We start from the raw sequence: 26,290 nt of genomic DNA, 5'->3' as shown, positions 1-26,290 counted from the left end.
TACATCTCCTCACCTAGCAACAAGCAATGAGGCTTCAAAAAGTGGTTGCCATGGATATGCCAAGAGTGACTTAAAAGTCTTTACAAAGAGCTGCAGTCATTCTCTGTTTGTGTGAGTGTTGTGTGTGAGCATCAGGTGGTGGTTACCAACAGAGTTTTAAAGTGTGATTCAGTGTTTACATTCAAGATTCAATTTAGTTTTATTTAAATGACAACAAATCACAACAACAACTCTTTACTTTGTAAGGTAAAGACCCAAAAACCTGAGATCCACAAACTCTTTGCAGGACGTGGACGGGAATGTTCTTTAAAGTTAACCTGCGAGTAAATATGCACACGTTCAGCTCTCAGTCTCTGGTTTCTGCATCACTTCACTGAACTTATAAGAAAACAGGAAAAAAAAAATTGTACACACACACGCCCGTTCAGCTATCTTAGTGGGGACCTTCATTGACATAATGGTTTCCCTAGCCCCTTACCATAACCATAACCATTAGAAATGAATGCCTAACCCTTACTCTAAACCTAACCATAACCTAATTGTAACCCTGACACTAAAACCACATTTTGAGCCTCCAAAAGGCTTCAAACTTGTGAGGACCGGTGAGTGTGTCCTCACAAGTGACTGTTGGTTCTCACAAGTATAGTAGAATGCAGATTTCGGTAGCTAGGCAGGAACACACGCACACGCACACGCGCACACACACACACACACACACACACACACACACACACACACACACACTTTATGTGATGATGCAGAAAAGAAAAACTGTAAACCTCCAACTTAGAATCACAATCTTTTATTTCAGCTAAAGAGAAATTCAATATAGGGATATGTTGTGTCACTGCTGTTACAATACAAATCAGTGGAATATATATGATAAATGTGCAATGGTTACTGGTTGTGGTGTCGTCTGACACAGTTTCCTCCACAGAGCCTACAGATTGAACCCTGTGATGATCAACACCAGTGTGAATCAGGAAAACTGCATCAAAAGGAATGTAAGGACAGTGCACTGCAGGGAGGGAGAGGACTCTAGAGCCAGCAGCTCGATCCATAATTTAACCCCACCACCAAAGCTGCCCTGCTGTTAATCATAAAAGCTGAATGATCAGCCTGGCGTGTTACAATTTCACCTGTACGTCAGTCAGGTGCATATCTAAAATACCATGTGTCCCAAAGGCTTTGTAAAAACATTTCATGTGTAAGTTTGGTCTTCCAAGTTTAAAGAGACACATATCAGTGTCTAACGAACATGTAGATGGCTCTCTGTTATTCAAGTTTAGTGACCGTTATTTGTCTAATCCTCTTTTTTCTTCTGAGGTGAACTGTTCCAGTAGTAAAGAACCTGCAGAGTAATAATGCCGTTACAGGTTGAGGATATGACGTAGGTGAGTGCCATCAGTGAGTCTCCAGTTTCCTGTAAAAAGACAGTATAAAGCTAAATAATTTACTTTTTGGGGAATGTGAACCATGTCCTCTATAATGAGGTGTTAGTTCATTAAAGAGGTAACCCTCTGATGAGGAATGGTCCCCGTAAAAACTGGTGCTCAAACCAGGGCAAAGACACGGAGGTGTGCATTGTATTTGAATCGTCTTACCTGTACTGAGGTAAAGATGCGTGCAAGGGACCCAGCGAACAGCATGAAAACAGACACCGCGGAGAGCTGGCCGGTGTGACCGTTAGAGTAGTTGGTGGACGCCTGGATGAGCTGAGAGAAGCGGACAGATTATCACGTGTTACTCAAGCACGAGCGTTTGTTTGATGGAGGCTGACACATTCTTCTATCTGCATGTTGTTAGTGGACACTGTCGGTGTAACTGTGAAGATGGATTCAAAATACTCTGTTTCACTTCATCTTGAGCCCTCTTCATCTGATGACACGTGTTAGCTGACATATCACACACACAATGAGGACAAAAAGTCTTGAAAATGTATTACAAACTAATCACTCTGAGTACTGTCAATACTGTCTGGATGCACTGTGGCACTGTGTTACAGCAATGCCTGAAGAGGCAACATCTGAAAAAAGCTACAGATGATTTAAAAACACGTGTGTGACGTGTGCGGGCCTACCCTCCCAATGATGATCGCCGGCATGTTGAAGGCCTGCATGGAGGTAACCACTGACATAGGAGTCACTGGGGACAGGAGCAGGACCAGCAGGCTTAAGTATATAACCATGAACAGGAGACCTGCAAGGGAAGCAACATATCGATGTAACAATGTTAAACTGAATTATTCGTTTCATGTGGAAGCCCGTTTCTGCCACAAAAAACAAAACAAAAAGTATCCATAACTCAAAATTTCAAGTTGTTTTCTCGAAATTTCGAGTTAGCTCTGCCAATCAGTAATCTACGTGAATGACGTCATTTTCTTGTTACCCGGGAGGATATGGTGAGCTACCAATGTATAGCAACAAATTAGCGCTTTCGAGAGGACGGGTACTGACAGTAACATCATGTGATTCAGCTAATAACAGAAGGATTTCATCATTTGTGAAGCCACGCTGGAAATAATCAGCAATTTGTGCATTCATGACGGGCTGTAATACTGTTAGCTTAGCTGTAGCATTTGTAGCCGAGGGCTTGTTTCCGGGTAACAAGGAAATGACGTCATTCATGTAGATTACTGATTAGCAGCGCTAACTCAAAATTTCGAGTTATGGATACTTTTTTTGTTGTTGCTAACATTCAGTTAAGACTAGCTATGAGATGTAAAATGTCTTTTTTCATGTATATTTTGGTATTTAATAACATCACGGGGAGAAGTCAAACCACTGGTCATTACACAGTTATATGCTACACGAATACATGCTCGAGGCGACTATAAGCTTCACACAATTCTACAACGACCGAAGCAGTTCTGGTAATAGTTCAGTTTGCATGAAGTCTTACCTGTGCTGGTTCTTTTTCCATAATGCTGAATGAGGAAGCCAATGGTGACGGTTTGCAACATGAGGAAAAGAGCCTCACCCCACGAGCTGCAGTGACATACGGCATAAAGAAAACCTGGACCCTTAATAAACAGTGATTACAATAACAGATGCAGATGCGCCTTGTGTCCATTTCTACTTTACAGAACCAAACATGGTCCAACCTGAAAGGGAAGTTGTTGGCAACACTGTAAGCCATCGTCCCTGTGATAGCCAACAGTTCCAGCAGCACAGACTTGAAGCTCAGCCCCTCAGCGCTCTTCGCTCCAAGAAGCTTTAAGATCTGAGGAAGCTTCACTGTTAAAAAACAATTGGGGAAAAAGTTATAAAAGAATTTAACATACAGTACCATACAGAAGTCTTGCACCACCCCTCGCCTCTTTATATTTTCTAGGAAAATAGGTGGAAGATGGTGCAGCGATTTACTGAAGCAAACAATCGGTTTTGGATTTGTATACAGTGTAAACACTACCAGTCAAGAGTTATAGAACACCGAATTGAAGCCCAATGAACAGCTTGAAATGGTACAAAGTGTCGAACTGTCAGAGGTTAAGCAACATAATGCACATTCACAATGATACAAAAAGGCCTTTTCAGGGACAACATGGGTTAACAGTTTAAAGCTGCTCTGCAGCAGTGCAGAAGCTGCTGCTACTAACTCCTACAGGTGTTACTTCCAGCTCCCTCTGTCTGCATAAAGCAGTGCTGGACACACTGTGGTACCATACCCTCATCAGCATCAGCTGAACAGTGTTGAACTGCAGAAAGTAGAGTGATGTGAGAAAAAGGTGATTAACAATGGAAGAGAGACAGACCATCATAACACTTATAAATGCAGGTCTGTCCTACAGAGAAAAGACAAAGAAAGTCGAGGTGTCAGTGAGTCCAGTTTCCTTCTGCACTCAGAAACAAAGTGTGACAGGAAGAGGTCTGCAGACCCAAAGACACGACTGAGGACAAGTTTCTGAGAGTTAACAGCTGTGTGACGGCGGCTCACAGGACAACAGCTTCAAGCGTAACAGTGGTCGTAGTGAGCAAGTCTCAGTTTCTACTGTTTGACAGGACGAGCTGCAGAAAGAAAGCCAGACGTCAGAATAAGACAAAGTTCCACAGTGTGTGGCATCAACATGGAGGGGGAAGTGTGATGGTCTGGGGCTGTTTGCTGGATCCAGGGTTGCTGACTGAACCAAAACAGCTACTACAGTGTTCTGCAGCACCATGCAGCACCCTCTGCTCGGTCAGGGCTTCATCCTACAGCAGGATAATGACCCAAACATCAGACCAAGCTGTGCCAGAACTACCTCAGGAAGAAAGAACAAGACGGTGAGCTTGGAAACACAGAGTGTCCATCACAGCCTCCAGACTAAAACCCCATCGAGCTGGTTTGAACTGGACAGAAGAGTGAAAGCAAAGCAGCTACAGGGTCCACATTTATGGGAACTTCTGCTGCAGATATGGGAGAAGATTTGATTTCTGTCGTAGACAGAAGCCACGGCTGTGTTCAGCTGTTACATTTTGGTCCATAAAGTGATCCCATGATTTCTTTTTTAACTCCAATTGCTTACTAATTATTTTATTTATTATTGGTCTCCCTAAAAGGTCTCTTCATAAACTCCAACTTCTTCAAAACTCTGCAGCTCGGGTCATAACCCGTACTCCGTTAAGAGCTCATATTACCCCAGTTCTTCAGCAGCTTCACTGGTTGCACATAGAAGCCAGGATAAACTTTAAAATCTTACTTCTCACGTAAAAGTGAATCCATAAATCTGCTCCTTCATATTTGTGTCACCATCGTTTCCCACCCTCTCAGATCCTCATCTTACTGTTCCTGACATCTTCTCACTGTGGGGAACAGAGCCTTCAGCTCTGCTCCTCGGCTCTGGAACTCTCTTCCTCCAGCCATAAGAAATATTGACTCTCTTTCCGTATTTAAGTCACAGCTCAAAACACATCTGTTCAAACTGGTTTATTCACTTTAGTGCTGATTTGATCTGCTGTCAAGTTCTGCTTTGCAATTTTAACTTATTTTATGTATTTTATGACTATTGTTCCTTTTATTAATGTTGTTCTTTGTAAGGTGACCTTGGGTTTTTGAAAGGCACCCTCAAATAAAATGTATTATTATTATTAATACTATAATGTCTTACTGCACTCTGAAATCAAAGTAAACTGCATCGTTTTCAATAAAAACTGGAAAAATTGGGATGTTCTGAAACTTTTGACCAGTAGTGCGGCTCAAAAAACAAGAGTTTGTACAAATTTAACAGACTTGACAGTCAATGTTTGGTATGACCGCATTTATTCTTAAAAAACAAACAAAAACAAAATAACAGCGTAAACTGTCTAAGACAGTTACTGTATAACTAACTCTAGGAAAGGTTCTACAGACTTCTTGAAGGACAATCCAAAGCTATTCTTGTGTTGTCTCCCGTGTGTTCTGCTATCTTATCAAAATGATCCCACACCGCACTGATAATACTGAAGTCTAGGTTCTGGAGAGGCCCATGCATGATTGATAGAAAAACACACATCATCCTATTGACAGTCACATATTTCCCAGGTGGAAGATCAATTTTTTATGTGTACAATATTTGCGAATAATAAATTAAAATAAAGACTAACAAGAGGAGCCTACCTGGCAAAGCACATGTGTTTGGCACAACAAAGCATTTCTGTTTGTAGAATAATTCTACATATTCATTATCTATGACTCTGGATACTGTGGCTCCTCTGAAAAAGCCTCAAATCAGAAGTACTTTACCGCATCAGTGCACACCTTAAAGCAGAGAACTCATAAGCTGGAGAGGAAATGGCGTGTCACAAATTTAGAGATCATCATTTAGCCTGGAGAAATAGTTTGTTGCTTTATAAGAAAAGTCAGAGCTCTATTGAGCCAACCATCCCTTTAACGTTAACTAGTAATGACTTCATGAACTTCTTCAGAAATAAAATTTTTATCATTAGAGAAAAAATTACCAATAATCATCCCACAGTTGTAATATTATCTACAGCTACTATCTATCATCTGCAGAGGAATGGCTTATTTGAAGATTCCCAGTTCGTCGGATTTTCTGTTTTCTCTGCATCTGCAGGGTCTTTACCTCATGATATAAAGCACCTTGAGGCAAATGTGGGCCTATACTACATAGGATATATGACTATAATTAATTATTTCACTAAAATTAAATAAAATTGATGTTTATTTATAATTAAAAACAAATAAGCCAAATAATATATTCTAACTTTTGATTGACTAAGGCAGCAATTCAGATAAAGGCAGTTACAAAGAGGTGGGGGAAGCATTTTACCCATCACTGATCCCAGTATGATGCCGATCCCCAGGCCTTTGCTCAGTACAATCTTCAGACATGGCACTGGAAGAAAAACAGGCTGAATGATTATCAGGACCTTTGGCATGTAATGTCTGCAGCAATACATTCATTATTTATTATTATTTTATTTATTATTTTTTTATTTGCAGTAAAGGAAAACAGTAAGTTAAGTGAAGAAAAAAAATCACTGCACTGTTAAACTGATTTTGAATAAAAATCGTAAAGTTGCAAAACAAACCAAACAAACAGGCCTTTGTTTCTACAGCAAGGATATTAAAGTTAACTGAACCTATTAGTGAACAAACATTTAGGCATCATTCTGTGTTTATTTAGTAATAAAGCCTAAACTAAAACCAGAAAAACCATTTTGGAAACGAACCGAAAAGGAAACAACTCAACTCGGTTCAAAGCATCCATCAGAATCAGAATCAGAAATACTTTATTAATCCTGAAGGAAATTATAGAGTAATCTTTCTGCTGTGTATCTGGGCTCAGGTCGCAAGAGCAGCAGTCTGAGCAGCCCGGTGAGACCTGGGTCTGACTGAGGCCAGGCATGAGGTAGGACATGGCTGGAACACCTCACCTAGCTGGTGTCCAGGATTCATCCTAGTGGATGCCTCAGCTGGCTCCTTTCAATGTGGAGGAGCTTTGGCTCTTCAATGACCAAGCTCCTCACCGTATCTGTAAGGGAGAGCCCAGCCACTCTTCGAAGGAAACTCATCTCTTGGCACTTGTAGCCGTAACCTCTTTAGTCACTACTCAGAGCTTGTGACCACAGGTGAGGGTAGGAATATAGACCGCTAAATCGACAGCCTTGCTTTCATACTCAGCTCTCTCTTCACCACAACAAACTGCACCCGCATCGCTCCACGGGGTGGCTGTGGCTCAGGTGGTAGAGCAGATCAGCTACTGATCTGAAGGTTGGTGGTTCGATTCTTGGCTTCCCCAGTCTGCATGCCAAATATCCTCGATACTAACCCCACATTAAACGGCGACGTCACGTCACGTCATACTCCGATGTGTGTGAACGTAGTTTAGTTTGCACTTGTGTTTAGAAGTGCTTGTATGAGTGGGTGCGAATGGATGAATGAGGCATGTTGTATACAGCGCTTTGAGTACTCCGGAAGAGTAGAAAAGCGCCATATAAGAATCAGTCCATTTACCAGATACCGCCCCAATCCGCCTGTCAATCCGGCGTTCCCCTCACTCAGGAACATGACCCCAAGAACTTCTCTATTTCAGGCAGTAACCTATCCCAGATTCAGAGTGGGCACTCCACCCTTTTCTGTCTGGGAACCATAGTCTTTGACATGGAGGTGCTAATTCTCTTCTCCACAGACAGCTCCAGTGCAAGCTGGAGGTCATGATCCCAAGAAGCTAAAAGAACTGCATCGCCCGCAAAAACCAAAGATCAGATCCTGAGGCCACCAAAGTGGTCAAAACAAAATAAAAAGAAGAACAAAAACTAATTTAAATATAAAATTATAATACCTCTGTACCACAGTCTGTGTCATAAATACATTTTCCTCTCTGAATAAGATTTATTTCTAACTCCAGTAAAAGAAACAGAACACACACGGCCCCGGCAAAAAGGATTACACTAAGTTCAACATTAAACAGACTGGAACTGCCTGCGTTTCGATTTTGTGACCAAGACATCACGGAGACATTTGCTACAATTCCTTGATAATCTCACGAAAATGAAGCCATCCGCTTGTAAACTTACATTTGTGAATAATGAACTTGGCAAAAATCAGCATTTGATTGATAAGAGAAAAGGTAGATAGCATAATCAGAGCTAACAAATACGACATTTCTACAGTAAATAACATCACGACTTAAATCTATGAATCAACTTTAAAGACATTTCCTTCACCTGATTTTTTAAAATGAACTTTTTTGAAATAAACTGAGAGAATAAAAACACACAAATATTCCTCCAATAACTTTTTCCTGTTTGATGTTTTTCTGACTTTGTAGTTCGTACTTGGATTAACAGAGTGGAACTGACACAGTGTTGCCAGTCGTGTCCAACTCGTGTTCAGGTAAGTTCGTGTCGTTACTTTGTAGCAGACTGCTTGTTCAAACGAGCTCCCTCATTGGTTTGCATGCAGCTGTATTCAAACATCGTTACATTTTAACTTAGTGCTAAGCGTTCCGACACCACACGACTCTCACTTTATTTACACCTAACGTGGAAACGTCGCTCGTGTCCTGTCATCAGACCCTCAGAGTTACACTCTTCGGTAATAAACTGCGCTTGTCAAACTACGACGAGCCTCTTACCGTCTAGAAAGTTGAACTTGAGGAAGAACTCGTCGTAGCATGATTCTGGCATAAAATATGTCAACAGCAGCCCTTTGAAAGGATCCATAAACGATAAACCCTCAACGACAACGGCTTCTTCCGCCATTGTCAAGATGTGACGTCGCCGTTTAATGTGTAACAGAAAGAAGATCCCACCGGTTCAAATGACATCACAAGTGTTCCGCTAACAGTGTGCTGTCATAAAGTGCTCGACTCCATCATGTAACATTACAGTGTTTAGTTAATATCTTCCATATATATCAGTTACACAGGGATCACCTAAAAGATAAAACCCAACATTTCTAGAAGCTGAAAAAGTGTCTTTTACAAACAATGGAGCTGTAACTAACTGTAAGAGATAGGATATCAATCAAATTCACCGCATGATTACAGTGGAATTAAAGTAAATCACACTCATTATGGTTTTAGGTCGATTACTATTTCAATTCAATTTCTATAGCCTTAGCTCACAAGAACAATCGCCTCACGCTTGGTGACAGTGGAAAGAACAGGAAGAACAGGAAGAAAGCTCTGACAGAATCAGGCTGAGACATCAGGTTGGCCATCTGGCACGATCGTTTGGGGACAACACAAGGAGAGAAAGCCAGAGATTAACTAATAAATAAATGCAGAGTGGTGTATAAACACATAGTGAGTGAAAAAAGTAAGTGAAGAAGAAAGACTAAACCTTTTGTAGTATAACCAAGAGAGGATTCAGGGTCATCTTATCCAGCCCTAAATATTAATTTTTTAATAAGGAAATTTTTAAGTGCAATTTTAATAGTAGAGACGGTGTCTGTGTCTGAGCTGAAGGCTCTGCCTTCCATTCTACTTTTAAATACTCTATGTAGTTAAACCACAAGTAAACCAGCAGTCTGAGAGTGACTGCTCTACTGGAGTGATACTAATAGGTCGTTAAGATAAGATGGGGCCTGAAGACATTGTATGTGATGAGAATGATTATACATTTGATTCTGGACCTAACAGGGAGCCAATGAAGAGAAGCCAATATGGGCAAAATACACACACTCTTTCTAGTCCCTGTCAGGACTCTGGCTGCAGCATTTTGGATTAACTGAAGGCTTTTCAGGGAGTTTTTAGGACTTCCTGATAATAATGAATTACAGTAGTCCAGCCTGGAAGTAATAAATGCATAAACTAGTTTTTCAGTGTCACTCTGAGACAGGATATTTCTCACTGAAACAGGCTGCAGGTTTGATCATAAAGCTCCTCTCCTGTCAGTTATTATGTGCATCCAGCCTTTCCATTACTACCATCTTGTGGCTGCAGTTGGCTATTGTTGCTGAAAGCTGTATTTAGTCTCATTACAAAGTGTAGTCGTCTTTCTCTCTGAGGGCTTTTAGTGTTCTGAGATCAGTTATGATCTCCACTTTCATATGGAAAGGAAGCTAACAAATAGATGAGCTTCACTTATTAAGCATAGTAACAGATGAGTTTCCTTTGAGAAAACATTAAATAAGACAAAAAGTCAGAGAGATCAGATAGAAGCTCAGAGTAAGGGCCAAGTGAACACAAATAAAACTGTTTTTGAGTTTTCCAGGGTAGACAAGTGTCAGGCTTTGAAATGAATTAAAACACTGTCTGTGTCTTTGGTTGATTAATATGCTACAGGGGGTGATTACTGCCATTTCCTCGCTTCAGCCTGTGCGGCAAGTATTCAGATAGTTAGTATGGGTCGGGGTGGTGATTCGCTTAAACTAACATAATCATAACCTTTATGTTTATGTAAACAGGTTTCTGTAAGACAGAGTCTTAATTATTAATTTGTATGCTAACAGGGACCTAATGTTTCACTGTGTTACTCTGTGGTGGAGCTGTGAAAACTATGTTTTTCTTTCTGTGCGATTTCCTTTATGTTTAACTTGTTTTTTGGTTAGTTTGCTCCATCATCTGTCTACACTTAGCTATTCTGTCCATAAAAGCTATGACTAGAACTGCTGATAAAGGGTAACAAAGGCACAGTCCAACACCTACTGGAAACTAGTTTGACTTACTGCTGGCAATACAAACCAAGCTCTCGCTATGGTTGTACAGGGATTGAATGGCCCCTAACAACAGGCCAGACACCTCATACTCTAAAAGCACCCAGAGGACCCAGAGGATACCCTGAGATACCTGGTTAGATGCCTTCTCCAAGTCCATAAAACACATGTAGACTGGTTGGGCAACCTCCCACACATCCCCGAATATCCTTGAGAGGATAACGAGCTGGTCCAGTGTTTCAATGACCAGGATGAAAACCACACGTGTCCTCCTGAATCCAAGGTTCAAATAATAGATAAACTCTCCTCTTCATTACCCTGGAATAGACTTTATTAGGGAGGCTGAGGGGAAAAATCCCTCTATAGTTGGAGCCACATCCTAAGGTCCTCTTCTTAATCAGGGGAACCATCACCTCAGTTTGCCCATCCAGAGGCCACCCCAACCCTGATGTTGCAGAGACATGTCAGCCAGGACACTCCTACGAGATCTAAAGCCTTCAGGATTACAGGGTTACGTTTTGGTACACCAGGCCTGTCTAGCATCTTCTTTCACCACCTGATCCAACTCACCACCAGGTGGTGATCAGCTGACAGCTCAACACCTCTCTTCACCTGTTTGTCCAAGAAACATGGCTGCAGATCTGACGATATGATTACAAAATCAATCCTTGACTTACGACCTAGTGCCTCCTGTACTTATGAATGCCACTATGCTCGAACATGGTGTTTGTTATGGACAGGCTGTGATTAGCAAAGAAGTCCTATAATAAAAAACTATAATAAAAGACCACAGGCCATTCCTTCCAATCGCCCAGAGTGGAACAGAGTACAACCCCCCTCCAGGAGACTGGTTCCAGAGCCTGAGCACTGAGGTGATCCCAGTTATGTCTAATTGGTATCTTCCAACCTCATGCACCACATCAGGCTCTTTCTCCAACAGCAAGGTGGCATTTCATGTACAAAAGTCTTGTCTCTCTCTCCTCTCTCTCGTCACTCCCGACCAGTTATGGCAGATTACTGCTCCTCCCCGAGCATTCGGATGGAGGTTTCTTCCTGTCCAAAGGGAGCTTTTCTCTCCTGCTTTTGACAAACGCTTGCTCACCATGATTGCGTAATACTTGGGGTATCTTTCTAATATTGTAGGCTTTTCACAACTGTTGTTGTGAACTGGTACTATATAAATAAAACTGAATTTTACTGAATAAAAAATATGAAATCCTAAAAGTAACAATAAATACACGAATATTTAAACTATTTTTAAAAAGCCATTCTATGAATCAGTCTGACATCTCTGACTGTTCAGCTTGTCTTGAATGGCTCTCTTGCATGCATATACACTTTCAACCAGATTATGCTAAATGTTAATGTCGTTTTATTCACTTTGGAGATTAATTAGCACTAAACCTATTTTATCTACCTTGGTAAACATTGTAGAAAAACACCATGGCCCTCTGCGTGGCCTATGGTGTCACTTCAAGTGGACCCTTGAGAGGTAATTAAGAATGAAAATGTTGAAAAACAGTTTCTTGAAATTCAAAAATGAATTTACTTTATGATTCTAAATTAGATATAATTTCACCTTTTGAATTTGTATTTGACTTAATCCTATAAACCAAAACTTAAAACTCACTTGAGTTTTGGTCTCTCGAGCTCCTCAAACAGTGACCTCGGGGCTATTTTGTTGTTAGTTGTATCGAACTTCATTTGGAAAGTAAAGCTGCTGATGGAGAATCCAGTTAATCCAGTTAATCCAGTTAATCAAGTAGTGCAAACTAAGAGTGTGTAAAGACTTCCCCAACACATCCACTCTGACACTGCTGTTGATCATCTATGTGCGATACCTCAGTCTTTCCATGTTCTGTGCAATATTTTTGGCTCATGTGCAATTATTTTGGTCCCAGTCTGTTTCAATGTTTCTTACACATACACCATGTATATAGTTTCACTCACATATATGTATACATATACACTGCTTTTTTATTTTATTTTATTTTATTTTATTTTATTTTATTTTATTTTATTTATTTTTCCCCCCTTTGTTGTATATGGTTCCTCTTCTTCTTACTTTTGCACCTTTGTGGTCCAGCTACCCAATTTCGCTGTGCAAGAAACTGCACAATGACAATAAAAAGCTCTAAGCGCTCTAAGTAGCCTAAACATCAGAAGCTCAAATAAAAGAATCAAAACACAAAAGAAATTTATAATTTTTAATTTCTGTAAAAATTACAAAACAAAGATTCTCATATTTGAAACTTTGTCTGAATCCCATGATTGTTTCATACAGTCACTATACTATCTTTTGTAGTCGTCTTTTATACAATCATGGATACGATGGATTTTTTTTCAGAAAAAAAAAAGCGTTCAATTTGAGATCAACACAAGATACTAGTTTTGTCACGGTCCTGGGTCGGTGACCCAGCGTTTTGAGTTTGTACTTTTGATTTTATCAAGGATTATGACTGTTAGTGTTTTGGTTCCTGGCCTAGTATTTCGAGCTCCCTGGTTCTATAGTGCTTCCTGAGTTATAATTCTTAGCTTTTGTTATTTGGGTTCCCGGTGTTTACTCTGTGCCCTTCTGTCCCACATTTCAGGTCTCGATGTTCTGTCTCCCCAGTCTCTGTTAAGTTTACGTGTCTAAGGTTCAGTCAGTGTGTTTCCTGTTTTACTTTGAAGGTTTGTGTCTCATGTCAGTGTTTCTAGTTTTGCTTCCCTTTGGTCTCGTCATGTCTGATTTCTCCCAGCTGTGCTCTCCTCCTGTGTCTCATTCCCCCTCGTTATTTCCGCCGTGTGTTTCTCAATGTTCCACGTCTCAGGTTTTTGTTCTTTTCATTATTATTTTGCAGCTGTTCCCGGTTTAGGTTTTTGTTAGCGTAGTTCCCTGCGATGCTTTGATTGTATTTTGCCTTTTATTATTAATAAAGTTTCTCACAGCTACGCTGTCGTCCGTGCTTGCGTTTGGGTTCAAATCCTCCTTCTTCTGACTATCTGCCTCCTAGATCGTGACAATTTTGAGAAAAAGTTGAAATACTATTACAAAAACAAATGCTGAAATATCATTTAGAGAGAAAAGTCAAAATCCTAGAGACGAGTTAGTGAAACAGCTTGATCAGCTAAGCAGTTTAGAAATAAGAGCGACAGGACTTCTTTAAGTTTCTTGAACACGTGTCACCTCTCATCCAGAAGCTTCTTCAGTTCCAGGCCTCTCCGATAAGAAGTGACACGTCTTCAGGAAACTTAAGAAGTCCAGTTGCTCTTATTTCTAAACTCCCTAGATTTCCATGACCTAGATGATGGTGAACCTACACAGACAACTTGACCAGCTGTCTTATTGTGTCTTGTGAAACAACACATCGTCTTTATTCATGAGGGTGTAACTATCTGTATGCTGGCATCTGTCTTATTGCCAGTCATTTCATTTCATGCTTTCTGTTCCATCTCTTCATTGTCCTTATTCTTATCACCACACTGTTTGTGCTGAAAGAGAAATCATTTCCTATGACTAAAACTGACTCTGAAGTATGATCTCATTAACTCATCTACAGAAGGCATTTTGCAGAGGCCTATAATCACCACAGACTTTTTTAATAATAAAGAGAGTAAAGTCCAGAGTATTATTTCAGCTTTATTCTCAAACTGATCAATAATATATTTTTCTGAATAAGGCCCTAGTACTCCTTCGTGCTTTGCTCCAACCCAATGACTCTGTAAAAGATGCTTTCAGTCATCGGTTTAAACTCGCAGTAACAGATAGCAACCATTAGAGGGCAGCAGACTTCTCTGTTTATTCCGCTTTTTCAGGAAGAAGAAGAAACACCCCCACGGCACTTCCTTAGCTGCAGTGACGTGATGGAGGTATCCTCTGATGGATGTTGTTCTTCCTTTAAGAAAGTCCCTCTGTCAGAGACGGAGTTGGATTTCTGTGGTCAGGCGTATTCCGTGTTCGTCCTGAAACCCGGATATTGTTGTCCGGAGACTGACGGTGCCTTCAGAGCCGACGGGACCATCACTCTGATAATGGGACTGAAGAATATCCTGGTCGACACTGGGGGGCCGTGGGACCGGGACTTCCTTCTGACGTCCTTAAAAAAGAGAGGTTTGGACCCAGAAAACATTGAGTTGGTCGTGGGCACCCACGGACACTCAGACCACATCGGAAATCTGAGTCTTTTCCCAACTGCAAAGATGATTATTGGATATGACATCAGTGAAGGGGACAGATACAGTCCCAGCGAGCTGGCAGAGGGAAAGACTCACACCGTCGATGAACATGTGAGTGTTTCATTTTTGTCACAACACACACTGAAATGTAGAGAGATTTATTTATTAGTTTGGATCTTCATTCAAAGTTTTAGCAGTTTTACAGCCTGACTGACCTTCACTTCTTACAGTAATGATTGGCTGTTGTTTCTCTCAGCTGATTGGTTCTTCCATAATATGAATTCTAACAGTGTCAAATAGAGCTGTCAGCTGTGCACCAACCTGACTGCTGCACAACACAACTGATGGTCCCAACACCATTAAGAAGGCAAGAAACTGCACAAATGAGCCCTGACAGGCACACCTGTGAGGGGAAACATGTCAGGTGACGACATCATGAAGCTCACTGAGAGAAGGTCGAGGGTTTGCAGGCTGCCAACAAAGCAAAGGGTGGAATCTAAAATATAAAACATATTTATCAATTTTGTCTTTGCTACATAATTCCATATATCTTGCTTCATATAGGTGATGTCTTCAGTTTGTATCTACAATGTAGAAAGTAGTAAAAATAAAGAAAAACCATTAAATAATTTCAACAATAATCTCAAAATTTGAATCCTGTGACAGAGTTGGTGATCTCGTTGGTTTTTCTAAATGTATGTAGCATTTTTAAATAGTCTTGTTTCATCCACAGGTGTCTATAGTTCCCACTCCAGGCCACACAGGACAAGATATCAGCGTGCAGGTGAAGGGGACCTCAGCAGGCACCGTGCTGATCGCAGGAGATCTGTTTGAGTGCTGCTCAGACGAGAACAGCTGGCGGGATCTAAGTATGAACACTGCAGTACACGAGGTCAGCCGCCAGGAGGCCTTACGTACTGCCGATGTGATCATACCAGGACACGGACTTCCATTCAGAGTTCTCAGGAATGAGTGACTCCAACTTGTGAATCGAAGGGACTTTACTGAATACTAGGAGCTTGACTCGGATCATTCAAACCAAAGTTAAGAACTTCTGGCAGGAAGACAAACTTCCACATACACCGCTGTAACATTGAATGTAGTTTTCTGTGAACTGCTGTGTGATTTTCTACATTTCCGCCTTAATTCGTGTTACCTTTCACAGTGGACTGAGAAAAAACTTCACATTCTCTGGTTAATGTTAAATGAACTCATAATAAAACTCGTATGGACTTTTCAACATGTAGTTACAAAGTTGTGGTGGAACCACTGACATCAGCACAAATGAGGTCAGTGACAGAAAATGTTTATTGTTCCACTATTAAAGCCTCAAATATCAAACTGGTGTCTAAAGAACATTTGTTCTCAAAGCTTTATCTCCATTATTTCTTTATTACTGTTGGTCTGCAAGTTTATAACCAATCCTGAACTTCCAAAGAAATCCAAACTCTGTAGTCTGTAATCATTAATGCCTCATTTAATAAAGACTATTCAAAATGAGCTGTTTTTTTTAAACGATGTAATGGATTAAAGAAGAAGAAACATAAACTTTTCTGTCCCACATGGGAAATTTGTCTCGGACATACAGCTAAACAAACAGGTGAGCCTGAAGCTACATGTCTGCAGACTCAGTGTATACAGGAGGGTGTGCGACGAGCACATAAACTGTCTGCACACTCAGTCGTTCGCACCATCACGCTCTTCCTCACTGATTTGAGCTCAGAATATGTTGCAAAAGACTGGGAAGAGCTACGGCTCAGTCAGGAAGTCAGATACGTGGGAGGGTTGATAGGAGGAGGAGGACCAGCCAGTCTGGATCCTGACATGCAGTTTTGTGTGTGGTTGATATCCGACTGATGAAAGGTCATGTGTTTGACGATTTAAAAAAAAAACAGCAGAAAAAGAGAAAAGACAAAAAAAACCAAAACTTGAATTAAAAATGCATTTTTACATTGTGAAAATATTTGACAAACATGAGAGAGCCGAATTAAACTCTACAGATTAATATGTCAATAGGCCACAGCATGTCTAAATACAGTTTTAGGACCTCTTTAAGCCTCACACTTGTTCCAAACTTGTTGTGCTCCACATGTTTTGTTGCTTCAGTCATATTTACATCTACATAGTTCTGACACTGCTGATGGTTGACATATCCAGCCTCTCTGTTGAACTCCCTTTGATAAGTAACACATCACTCCCGTGTCTTTACTTCTTTGTCTTTCTTTTCTTCCTCTGGTTCTCTCTGTTTCTGCTTACAGGTCCTAAATCCACGTACACCTGACCAGTCCTGAAAATGCTGCGGGGTAACTGCTTACAGTCAGTGACACTGGCTAAATGAAATGTTGGTGTGTTATTGCTTTTGTCACGCCGCAGGCTACAGTAGACCCCAGCTGAGCTCTGTGTAAGAATACAAATGTCCCAGCTCTCCAGCACCAATGTCTGATTAACTCCATGTGACTGCTAAATCACCCACTCTACCCACTCACAGCCAACCCCTGTGTGGTCTACCCAGGTGCTATAACACTATATGCTAGTAACACTAAGGGTTATTTGCCATGTTTGGATTGGAGCGAATGCTCTTGTTCTTTCTGAATTTCTTGATATTGTTTTGAGTTCTTGTGTGAAAGTAACTCCTACCCTTAACCCCAACCCAGGCGTTCACTGGGTACACAACCACACCCGTTCTAATGAGATGGTGCTGTAGAGCTGCAGTAGAAATACTTCTGTCAAGCTGACTTTTAGTGGAAAGAGCGATTCTCTCACATAGAGAATGTACGGTCACAACGTACAATGTAAATCTGGGAGGCTGCTGAGACAGGATCCCCAACACAAGGGTAACAGACACAAACTGCCGCTACACAAAGAACCACACTCAGAACCACACAAAGCCTCTACCTGCTCACACACAAGTGCACCAAGTGGAGATTAAATCGTTTCCACGTCTGCACAGCTGTTTCATATGTAAGCTGTGGGGTGTCGCCACGCCAGCAGGAGTGTCTTACAGAAGTATCCACACGGGGGCGAGCGTCCCCTGTAGCAGCGTGTGAGGAAGAGGACGAAGAAGAGGCAGCTGAGAGATGGAGAGGAGAACAGGTGGAGAATCGACAGGCTGTTCTCTCTTTGTAAAGGAATTTAAAATAGTTTAAAATGACAAGTTATGTGTTCAGAATCCATCTTTTTCTTTAGTTAGATGAAACATTATGTCCTTTTACTTAATAGTTCTGTTGTGTTTGTTGCATATATTGCTATATATAAATATATACGCTTATATATTTATAATTGGATCTACAGCATTACATCATACTTTATAAGGATGTTCTGTATTTGTGTCATTAGACCCATTTATCAAAAACAGGCGTTGATACCTATTCGATATGAATGAAGGCAGTTATTACATGATGAAACATGCAAAGCGAGACACATTCTGAAGTAGCAGAGGGTTCATTAGTGCTGTGAGGGACAATAACATGATTCATATAATCGTGTTCATACATGTTTGCTATGAGCTGTTCACTGTTAGCTCCTCACTTCTGTCACTGTTCCGTCACATTTTTGCTTCCCCACAAACACTTCTGTTTTCTTTTGTGATTGTTTTCCTTTAGTTTTATGTTTTTTCCTGTTGCTGTTGTCTTTTGTGTTCTTTTGCAGCTTTTTTCTATTTGCTGTTGTTTTCTTAAGTTGCAGTCCTCTTGACCTCTCAGGGTCCCCGTACAGATCAGTGTAATGTCCTGATGCATACTCAATCATCCAGGTACGAAAATCCAAGAAAGTTGATTGTTAGTTGGGGTTTGGGGAAGGTTGGGGTAACAGCCTGTCAGCTGTGACTGAAGAAATGTTTGTTCCACTGATGTTTCCTCCAACATCCAGATGAACAGAACCTGGGTGATTTACTCGCCTCCAGAGGGCCCGCTCTTCTAAGATATAAATATAAATTTAGCTAGAAGTAAATCAAGTTCAGCATTATTCATGTAAGTCAGTCCATAATAACTAAAACTTAAAAAAAGACAACGAGCCTCGTCTGTTTTGTCACATGACTTTGAAATTCAGAAAATAGTCATTTTTATTTTAATACCACAATTTTTAGATCTGCTTGGACATGACCCAAGAACATTTGTAACATAAATAATTTTCTTTATGTTTACACAGACAATAACAATATGAGAGCAGACTACAAAGACTGTGTGTGGATACATTTCCATAACACGTACAGAAAATGTAACACACGTGTGAAAACTAAGAAGAGAGAAGCTGACCGATGTCAGCACAGGAAGCTGCCTTGTGGCAAAGATATCAGCTCACCACAGAAGTGCTCTTCTTCTGCTTCCACTGGATCTTTATAAATTTAATCATCAAACAGGTAAAACTCACACTATCAGCTCATTTACAAATTACCTTTAAACACTATTTTATACTATTTAACACTATTTTAGTACTAGTCACTCAGCTCTACAGACGGTAAAACCAAACCAGAAAATTGTGGGGATGTATTTTGTGTATCTTCCTATGTCTTTACCTTAGTCTGTGTGAACGACATGAAACTGAAAGAAATGTACTGGTTTGAAAATGCATTAACTATTTCATGTTATTTCAAACAGACGCAAATAATGTTTAGAAACAGAGATACTGTTGTACCTATGCAGTCTCTGCAGAGACGTGTTCATAGTGTGAAATGTTTTACAAATTGTCCAAAAACCAAAAACCCAGTAAACTAAAGTAAAGTCACGTCTTTGTCTCTTTTCTCAACTCCACACAACATTTGGCCAAACGTGGATTTTCATTTACAAGCACTCAGCTAACATCTTCCAGGTGCCAGTGACTTTTCAGCTATTTGTTATAACCAAATGGAAATGTTACAATTAATGAGCTGTAAAGCCAGAGTACTTGTATGATGTGTAATTCTAAAAGGTGACATTAGAAGATGTTCCTGTCCAAGGGAAGGTTTCAGAGACTGGAAGATTTCTGAAACCACAGTTTTGAGCATGTTGCTAAACACAAATGTTGTGACACAGATGACAGATGATGCCACAAATATCCCCGTTTTTTGGTGAGCAATGTGACATCAAATTCTTCTAGTACTTTTTCTAATACTTTTAAGTACTCTGCAGTCAGCTCTTATGGTGGATTTGGGATCTTGTAACAAAAGACTACATAGGACGACTAATTTTTTCATCATGTCCATTAATTTCTTTTCTCACATACATATTTGAGTAGGTTGGGGGATATGCATGGTAACATATGTGATAGACTGTTTTACATTCATTCTCCCAAACTACTTAAAGACATATGCCATTTAAAGTGCTATCTTTCCTGATAACTCTGACAAAGGCTACAGCGTGTTAGTGAAGCAATAAGTTTATACTGTGTATGTACTGTTGGAGCTACAATGCCTTTTGATTACAGCTCTTACAGATTATGTAGCGAAAACTCCACAGAGGGGGATTATTTTTCCACTATTGCACCCTGTGGAAACAGCTTTGACAGACTCCAGATTTTTATTTCCTGTGCATACACGTAGCGTGATGTGCTGTTCTGTTATGAATGGTTAAACTGGAGGCATGCAGACTCAGTGCAAGTGCAAGGCCTAGACGAGAACAGGCAAAAGAGCAGAACTGAGTTGCATGTTCTCAATTAAACACATGCACACACTTGGGCCATATGGTGGTGAGGGTTTAAGGGAAGCCAGTGGACTGTGAATCAAGGAACAGATATGGTCTGGGGGAAGGAAGACAGGAGAATTAGTTCATGCATCATTTTCGAGTAATCTCTCCACAACCATAATTCACTCAAATGAGAGGGATACATCGAGTCTGAATTCCTCTGAGTCATGCAGAGAGGCTGAGAGGGTGAGCAGGCAGGAGAGGAGAGGTGGAGTTTTGAGAAGGAGGTGCTGTAAGGAAAACCATTGGGTGCAAACATGTTAATCTCCTCCCTCAATAGTTGTCTTACCTTCTGCTGCTGTGCTGGAGAAGGGGAACTGGCCACGCCCATCTGCTTGTGCCGCCACCAGCACGCACTCTTCTCGCCTCAGCCCCCAGCTCCTCACTACCACTGCCCGAGCCTTCTACCAAACTCGTGACAAATAAGCTCTCCAACTCTATTACCTCACACAACCCTCGTCTTCCTCTCTTCGTGTCCACTAGAGTTGGATGTTTCGAGACCAGTCTTGGTCTCGATACCAGTCTCGAGACCACTTTTACGTGGTCTTGGTCTTGTCTTGGTCTCGATGGACTTCGGTCTTGGTCTTGTCTCGGTCTTGCTGGCTCAGATCGACATAGTGGTTGGGAGATTTGGAGTCAACAGTATCCATGAAACACAACGTAACGTTCGATTTTGTCTCAGTCTCGGTCTTGGTCTCGTCTCGACTTTGTCTCGGTCTTGTCTTGGTCTTGGTCTCGATAACCTCTGGTCTTGGTATTGTCTTGGTCTTGATTTAGGCGGTCTTGACTACAAGTCTAGTGTCCACTCAGTACAGTCTCTGCTCTCTTTCCTTCCCATAGACCATTCAAGTCCTCTGCCAGTTATCCCTGCAATCCCAGAACTGTTATTGTTACTCTGTCACTGTAGATAAGTCATTTACACTGTACGTGTCCGTGTGATCTGCTGCCGGGGTCCGCCTGAGTTGCTCATAACAAACTCACCTTTAAAAAGACTTCAGCTTTCTTACAGTCAGTGGAGAATACTGTGCTAACATCCTCCTTCACAGCACGAGGCGGCTCTATTCCCCTTTCTAACATGTGTTCAATCACATTGAAGACAATGATTGGCTCCTCTGCCACCCTATCTTCCTGAGCTACTAATACTGGTACTAGAAGCTCTGACTGCGGAGCCTCTTCTGTGGGTAACCTGGATGTGATTTCAGCCAACCCAGCAAATAGGTTTGGTGGTGCTTCCTTGGCTGATATTTATCAGCCAATGATAGAGATCAATCATCCTTGTAGTGTCCCTTCAGTGTGGTATGAAGCTGTGCGAGGGTGAGGTCTGTTTTAATCACTAACATATTGCAAACACTTAGGCCTGACGACGGCTTCAGTAATTTCAGCTTCACTGTGATTCGTTTTAAGTCCAGTTTCGATTTGATGAATCAGGTTTGAGTCTGACAGTTTGTCTTTCTTACACTAATTCTGAATTGACTGTGTGTAGTCACTTCAGCGAGCTGCAGAGCAGGTAACTCTGTGCCTAGACCCAGAATGAGTTCTTGGGATTCTTTCTGTTAGTCTTGCCATTTCTTCCTCTAACTCTTTTGTCGAGGTTTGAAAACTCAGCTGCAGAGCTGCACGTTGTTCTTGTAGGCTGGCCAGTGCAACAACATCGTCAATGACACTGTCATTCCTGTGCAGGGTCATCTCTTTCTTTAACTTCTTAAGCAGTTTTCACTGACCTGTTCAGAAACACATGTGCTACTTCCTCTTCCTCTACTCTTTTGCAGTTTAGGTAACTTTAATTTTTACGAGCAGTTTAGTCTTGCTGTTAATTACAAATTGAGAAGCTTTATGTTGACATGACATAAATTACAGTTATATGATTGACAACAGCTGAGCTGAACATGAATTGTTCTTTGATACTTAAACCTACAACAAACCTGTTTTTTCATGCATTATTTTTTCTGCTTTCTCACAGGTCACGATGTCCATCAGCAACACCACTACCTGCACCAATGACAGTACGAGCCACTTCGACATCATCCACGTGTGCTTGTACTCCTTCATCTTCATCGTGGGTCTTACTTTGAATGTTATAGCTCTGGTATTTTTTTTTTGTCAAATCAAATCCAGATCCCCAACAGTTGTCTACATGACCAACCTGACCATGGCGGACTTTTTACTCATCCTCACATTGCCAGTGAGAATCTACTACCACCTTGGATTAGAAGGCATTCCTCCGGTGTTGTGTGATTGCCTTGGCTTGATCCTGAAGGCCAACATGTATGGGAGCATCTTATTCCTCGCTTGTATTTGCTTTGACCGCTGTGTCGCTGTCAGCTTTCCTATGTCTACAAGAATTCAGAGAGCAAGACAGAAGTCACGGTTGATTTGTCTTGGAGTCTGGATCCTGTCCTTTGGTCCAAGTGTGCCAATCTACTTCCTCAAGCGTGAAAATGTTTCTTTAAATGTTACTAAACATTGTTTTGATAACCCACCGGTTTATGCCACACAACCAGCCGTAGTTTTTTCCACTTTATTTCTGGGGTTTGGGCTCCCTTTAGCAATTATGCTAATATGCTCCTGGATATTGGTTCATACAGTTCAAAAAAGCACTGTGGCTCAGACAAATCTGGTGGACAGCAGAAAGATCCGGAGGATGATCGCTACAAGTCTGCTTATTTTCCTATTCAGTTTCTCTCCATACCATGTTACCCTAGTTGTCCTCTCCCTGCACAGAGAGACTATAACCTCTAGAAGTTGTAGCGGTATGCAGCCCATGTTGGCTGCATACCGCTACAGCCTGGTGGTGGCTTGTCTAAACACAGTGCTTAACCCCATTGCGTATTATTTCACCACAGATACCTTCAGGAAGAACATGGTGATAGGCACTGTTCAAAAGGTGTTCCCCCTGTACAATCTGAGTTCAGGGCAGAGATAGCTGAGTGCTCACAATAGCTGAAAAATGCTGGAGGATCTCTTAGTCCCACTTAGCTCCATGGGTCACTGTTATCCTGAAAGGTGCATTCTGGGCATGTTTTCCTCACCAACATCATCACCAGCACGAGTTCTGTTTTTCTCCTTTGTGCTCTTTCTATCAAATTTGATGAAATACAAGCAGACTGTGAAATGACTTTTGCTTTTGTCTATATTGTTACTCAACCTTTAACGTCTTATTTATGAGGTGTTCTTTAAATGAGGGTCCTTCCAAAAGGTTCTTAACTCACTGGCATTAATTTTAGTTTAATATCAAACCTACACCACAGCACAGTGCAGCCAGAGACACTGTTTCACCAACCACCAAGGCAAGTATTATGCTTGCACAATACTAAGCCACCACAGGAAAGTGTATGGTGGTTTCTCCACACCAACACATCTTGCATAATCTTGTATATACTATGTCTTCACAAAGGTCATAAAGGGTTTTTTTCACCACACAATAACAGATTCTAAAAACAGACAATGTAATGCACAAAGCTCATGGAGCTGCAATAAAATAATATTCTATTATAATAAAGTAGAAGATAATATCTTCTATTATACAGGTTTGAACTACGTAAACATGAATTGTTACTGCTCTGCAAGGGTCCATTTATTCTGTTCCAAATTTCTTAGTGCTGTCAGTGTTAATCTCTTTAAAATGACGTTAACGCCATAACTGCATTAATTACCGTGGATCGCCCCGTGCGTGGGGCTGCACAGCATCAACGCATTAGCGTGGTTAGCTCGTCAACACGTTGATGCCGTTCAGCCCCACACACGGGGCGATCCACGTTAACTCGCTAACTGAGATTTGCCGCATTAATGCAGTTATGGCGTTAACGTCATTTTAAAGAGATTAACGCTGACAGCAATAAGAAATTTATATAAGAAGCACATAAACAGATTATCTGATTATTAGCAGCTAGCGGCTACGTGACTCCTACTGAAGCAGTAATATTGTATTTAATTTTTCACACACTGCTTCTGTGTGTTGGCTTCATTTTGTTAAATAAATAATTGCACGATGTAATGAGTCCGATTTTGTTGTTCACCTGAAATTGTATGTACATCATCTGAAGACTGCTGAAGACCATATTATTTATTACTATGTTCTGTTGTTATGTTGGATTGCCAAGAGGCCAAGACTTGATTGTATTCTTTCATCATTTCTAAACCTGTTTCCAAAAAAGTCAGGACACTGGACATGACAAATCAAATGTTGTAACTTTTTCTTGCAAGTTCAGCACCTGGACTCTTTTACCAGAAAGCAATGCTGTTGGAAACTGTAGATAATGTGGTCTGGTTAAAAGCCCATCTCTGAAACAGAGCTTGTCTGTACACCAGCATATTGCAGCTCCAAAAGATGGAAAATGAATAAATGAAATGATATTCTTGTATTCTCTGTGTCAAGTCGCTAAATGAAAAGTCCCCTGCTGTTATCTCCTGTCTCTTTATTGTTGTCTGTCCACTTTGAAAAGGTCACAAAACTAAAAAAAAAACCCAACCTGGTGGCGGTTTTATTTTGCATTCTGATTGGATGAGGCCATGATAACAACCTTAAAATTCCTTTGAACCTCCTCATTAACATGGGAGTTTCAAAGTAATATCAAAATTGGATTTTGATATTTAGATCATTTATTTATAAGACCTATTAGGCTTCAAGTTTGTTTATTTCAGTCTTCATGGCCAAACATTTTTGTTCCATCAGTTTACTGGGGAGTTCTCAGAAAAGTAAGATTGTTGGGGAAACTTTAGCCTGGCTTTTCATTTTAAAGCGGTGGCTTCTTAGGTGCTGAGCAGCCTTGGAATTGTGATAAAGTGAATTTAAAGTCGAATAATCTTTCTATAAACACATTTTGGACTAAATGCGTTTGTCATGCAAGAAATAGATGCAGCAGTTATGTGATATATCTAAAGAAATCAAACCATCGATGTGTAATGTGTAACAATAAGAAAAGATGCAGGGAAAAAGTACCGAACACATGAAGAAAGGGAGAACACATGGAAAGTCATGACATCAGCTGAAATCTGTCAGTAATTAGAAAGCAATCCTGTCACTCAGTACTGATTATTATCAGCTGGTTCAGGCCTAATTGATGGCCAATAAAAAGTTGTGTCATTACCAATGTGCCACACAATGGACATTTCATGATAAATAAAACCAGTGAGAGCTCTAGGGACTTCTGCAATCGTATTGCTGCGAAACATAACGATGGCATTGGTTACAGAAGAATGTCTAAACTACCAAAGCTTCCACTGAGGACTCTGGGAGCTGAATTTGCATGAATGGAAAAATGTACTGAGACATTCTTGATAAAAATCTACCAGGATGATGAACAAAGAGTGCATGTTTCAGCAAAACAATGATGCCAAACACACGGCCAAGGAAACTCTAAACTGGTTCCAGCCAATCAGCTGCCCTGAATCCAAATCTATGGGAAGAGCTAAAGCTCAGAGTTATAGCACGGCCCACGGCACCTTCAGGATTTGAATCCTGTTTGTGTGGGAGAACGGGCCAAAGCCACACCTGAGCAGTGCCTGCAGCATGTTTCTGCATACAGATGGTGTCTAAAAGCTGTCATCATACCTCAGCATCATACAAAGTATTCAACTTAAGAATTTATGCAGCGTTTTTCTTGTAATTACAATTGTTTGCTGAAGTGAGTAAAACAGTGTGCTTTGTAATTGAAGGGCAGAAACAGCTTTGGTGTTTCCTTCTGCTTTTGCTTTGACTGCACAATCTTAACAGACAGATCTTTATGAGAAGTTGAAATCGTGTTCATGTCTGTGGCTTCCTGTGGTGTGGTTGTCTATGTGTGTGATCTCTAAAAACAACAGAACTTAGACACAAAGTCTCTCGTTTTGCTGTAACTTCCTCTTGTTCAAACTGAAATGCTTGAATGTGTCAAGAAACTGTATTTTTACTTGTG

At 40.8% G+C, this 26,290-nt stretch overlaps 3 protein-coding genes across 3 annotated transcripts; 2 read left to right on the top strand and 1 right to left on the bottom strand.

The window, feature by feature from the left end:
• Window positions 1-796: 796 nt before the first annotated feature.
• Window positions 797-8,721, bottom strand: mpdu1b (mannose-P-dolichol utilization defect 1b). Its single transcript, XM_063470409.1, has 7 exons — window positions 8,558-8,721; window positions 6,248-6,313; window positions 3,104-3,236; window positions 2,902-2,987; window positions 2,081-2,199; window positions 1,605-1,715; window positions 797-1,423 (listed from the first exon to the last, which is right to left on the bottom strand). Exons 1-7 carry the CDS (start codon window positions 8,682-8,684, stop codon window positions 1,304-1,306), a joined length of 762 nt encoding a protein of 253 aa, XP_063326479.1. The 5' UTR covers window positions 8,685-8,721; the 3' UTR covers window positions 797-1,303.
• A 5,674-nt stretch (window positions 8,722-14,395) lies between these two features.
• mblac1 (metallo-beta-lactamase domain containing 1) lies at window positions 14,396-16,219 on the top strand. Its single transcript, XM_063466117.1, has 2 exons — window positions 14,396-14,850; window positions 15,473-16,219. Exons 1-2 carry the CDS (start codon window positions 14,428-14,430, stop codon window positions 15,713-15,715), a joined length of 666 nt encoding a protein of 221 aa, XP_063322187.1. The 5' UTR covers window positions 14,396-14,427; the 3' UTR covers window positions 15,716-16,219.
• Window positions 16,220-18,993: 2,774 nt separating this feature from the next.
• Window positions 18,994-23,818, top strand: LOC134620131 (lysophosphatidic acid receptor 6). The gene is made up of 2 exons (XM_063466101.1): window positions 18,994-19,096; window positions 22,357-23,818. Exons 1-2 carry the CDS (start codon window positions 18,995-18,997, stop codon window positions 23,317-23,319), a joined length of 1,065 nt encoding a protein of 354 aa, XP_063322171.1. The 5' UTR covers window position 18,994; the 3' UTR covers window positions 23,320-23,818.
• Window positions 23,819-26,290: the final 2,472 nt, after the last annotated feature.

The sequence above is a fragment of the Pelmatolapia mariae genome, linkage group LG3_W (genome assembly GCF_036321145.2).
Source record: "Pelmatolapia mariae isolate MD_Pm_ZW linkage group LG3_W, Pm_UMD_F_2, whole genome shotgun sequence".
NCBI lineage: Eukaryota > Metazoa > Chordata > Actinopteri > Cichliformes > Cichlidae > Pelmatolapia > Pelmatolapia mariae.
This window is presented reverse-complemented; position numbering and strand designations above follow the sequence as displayed.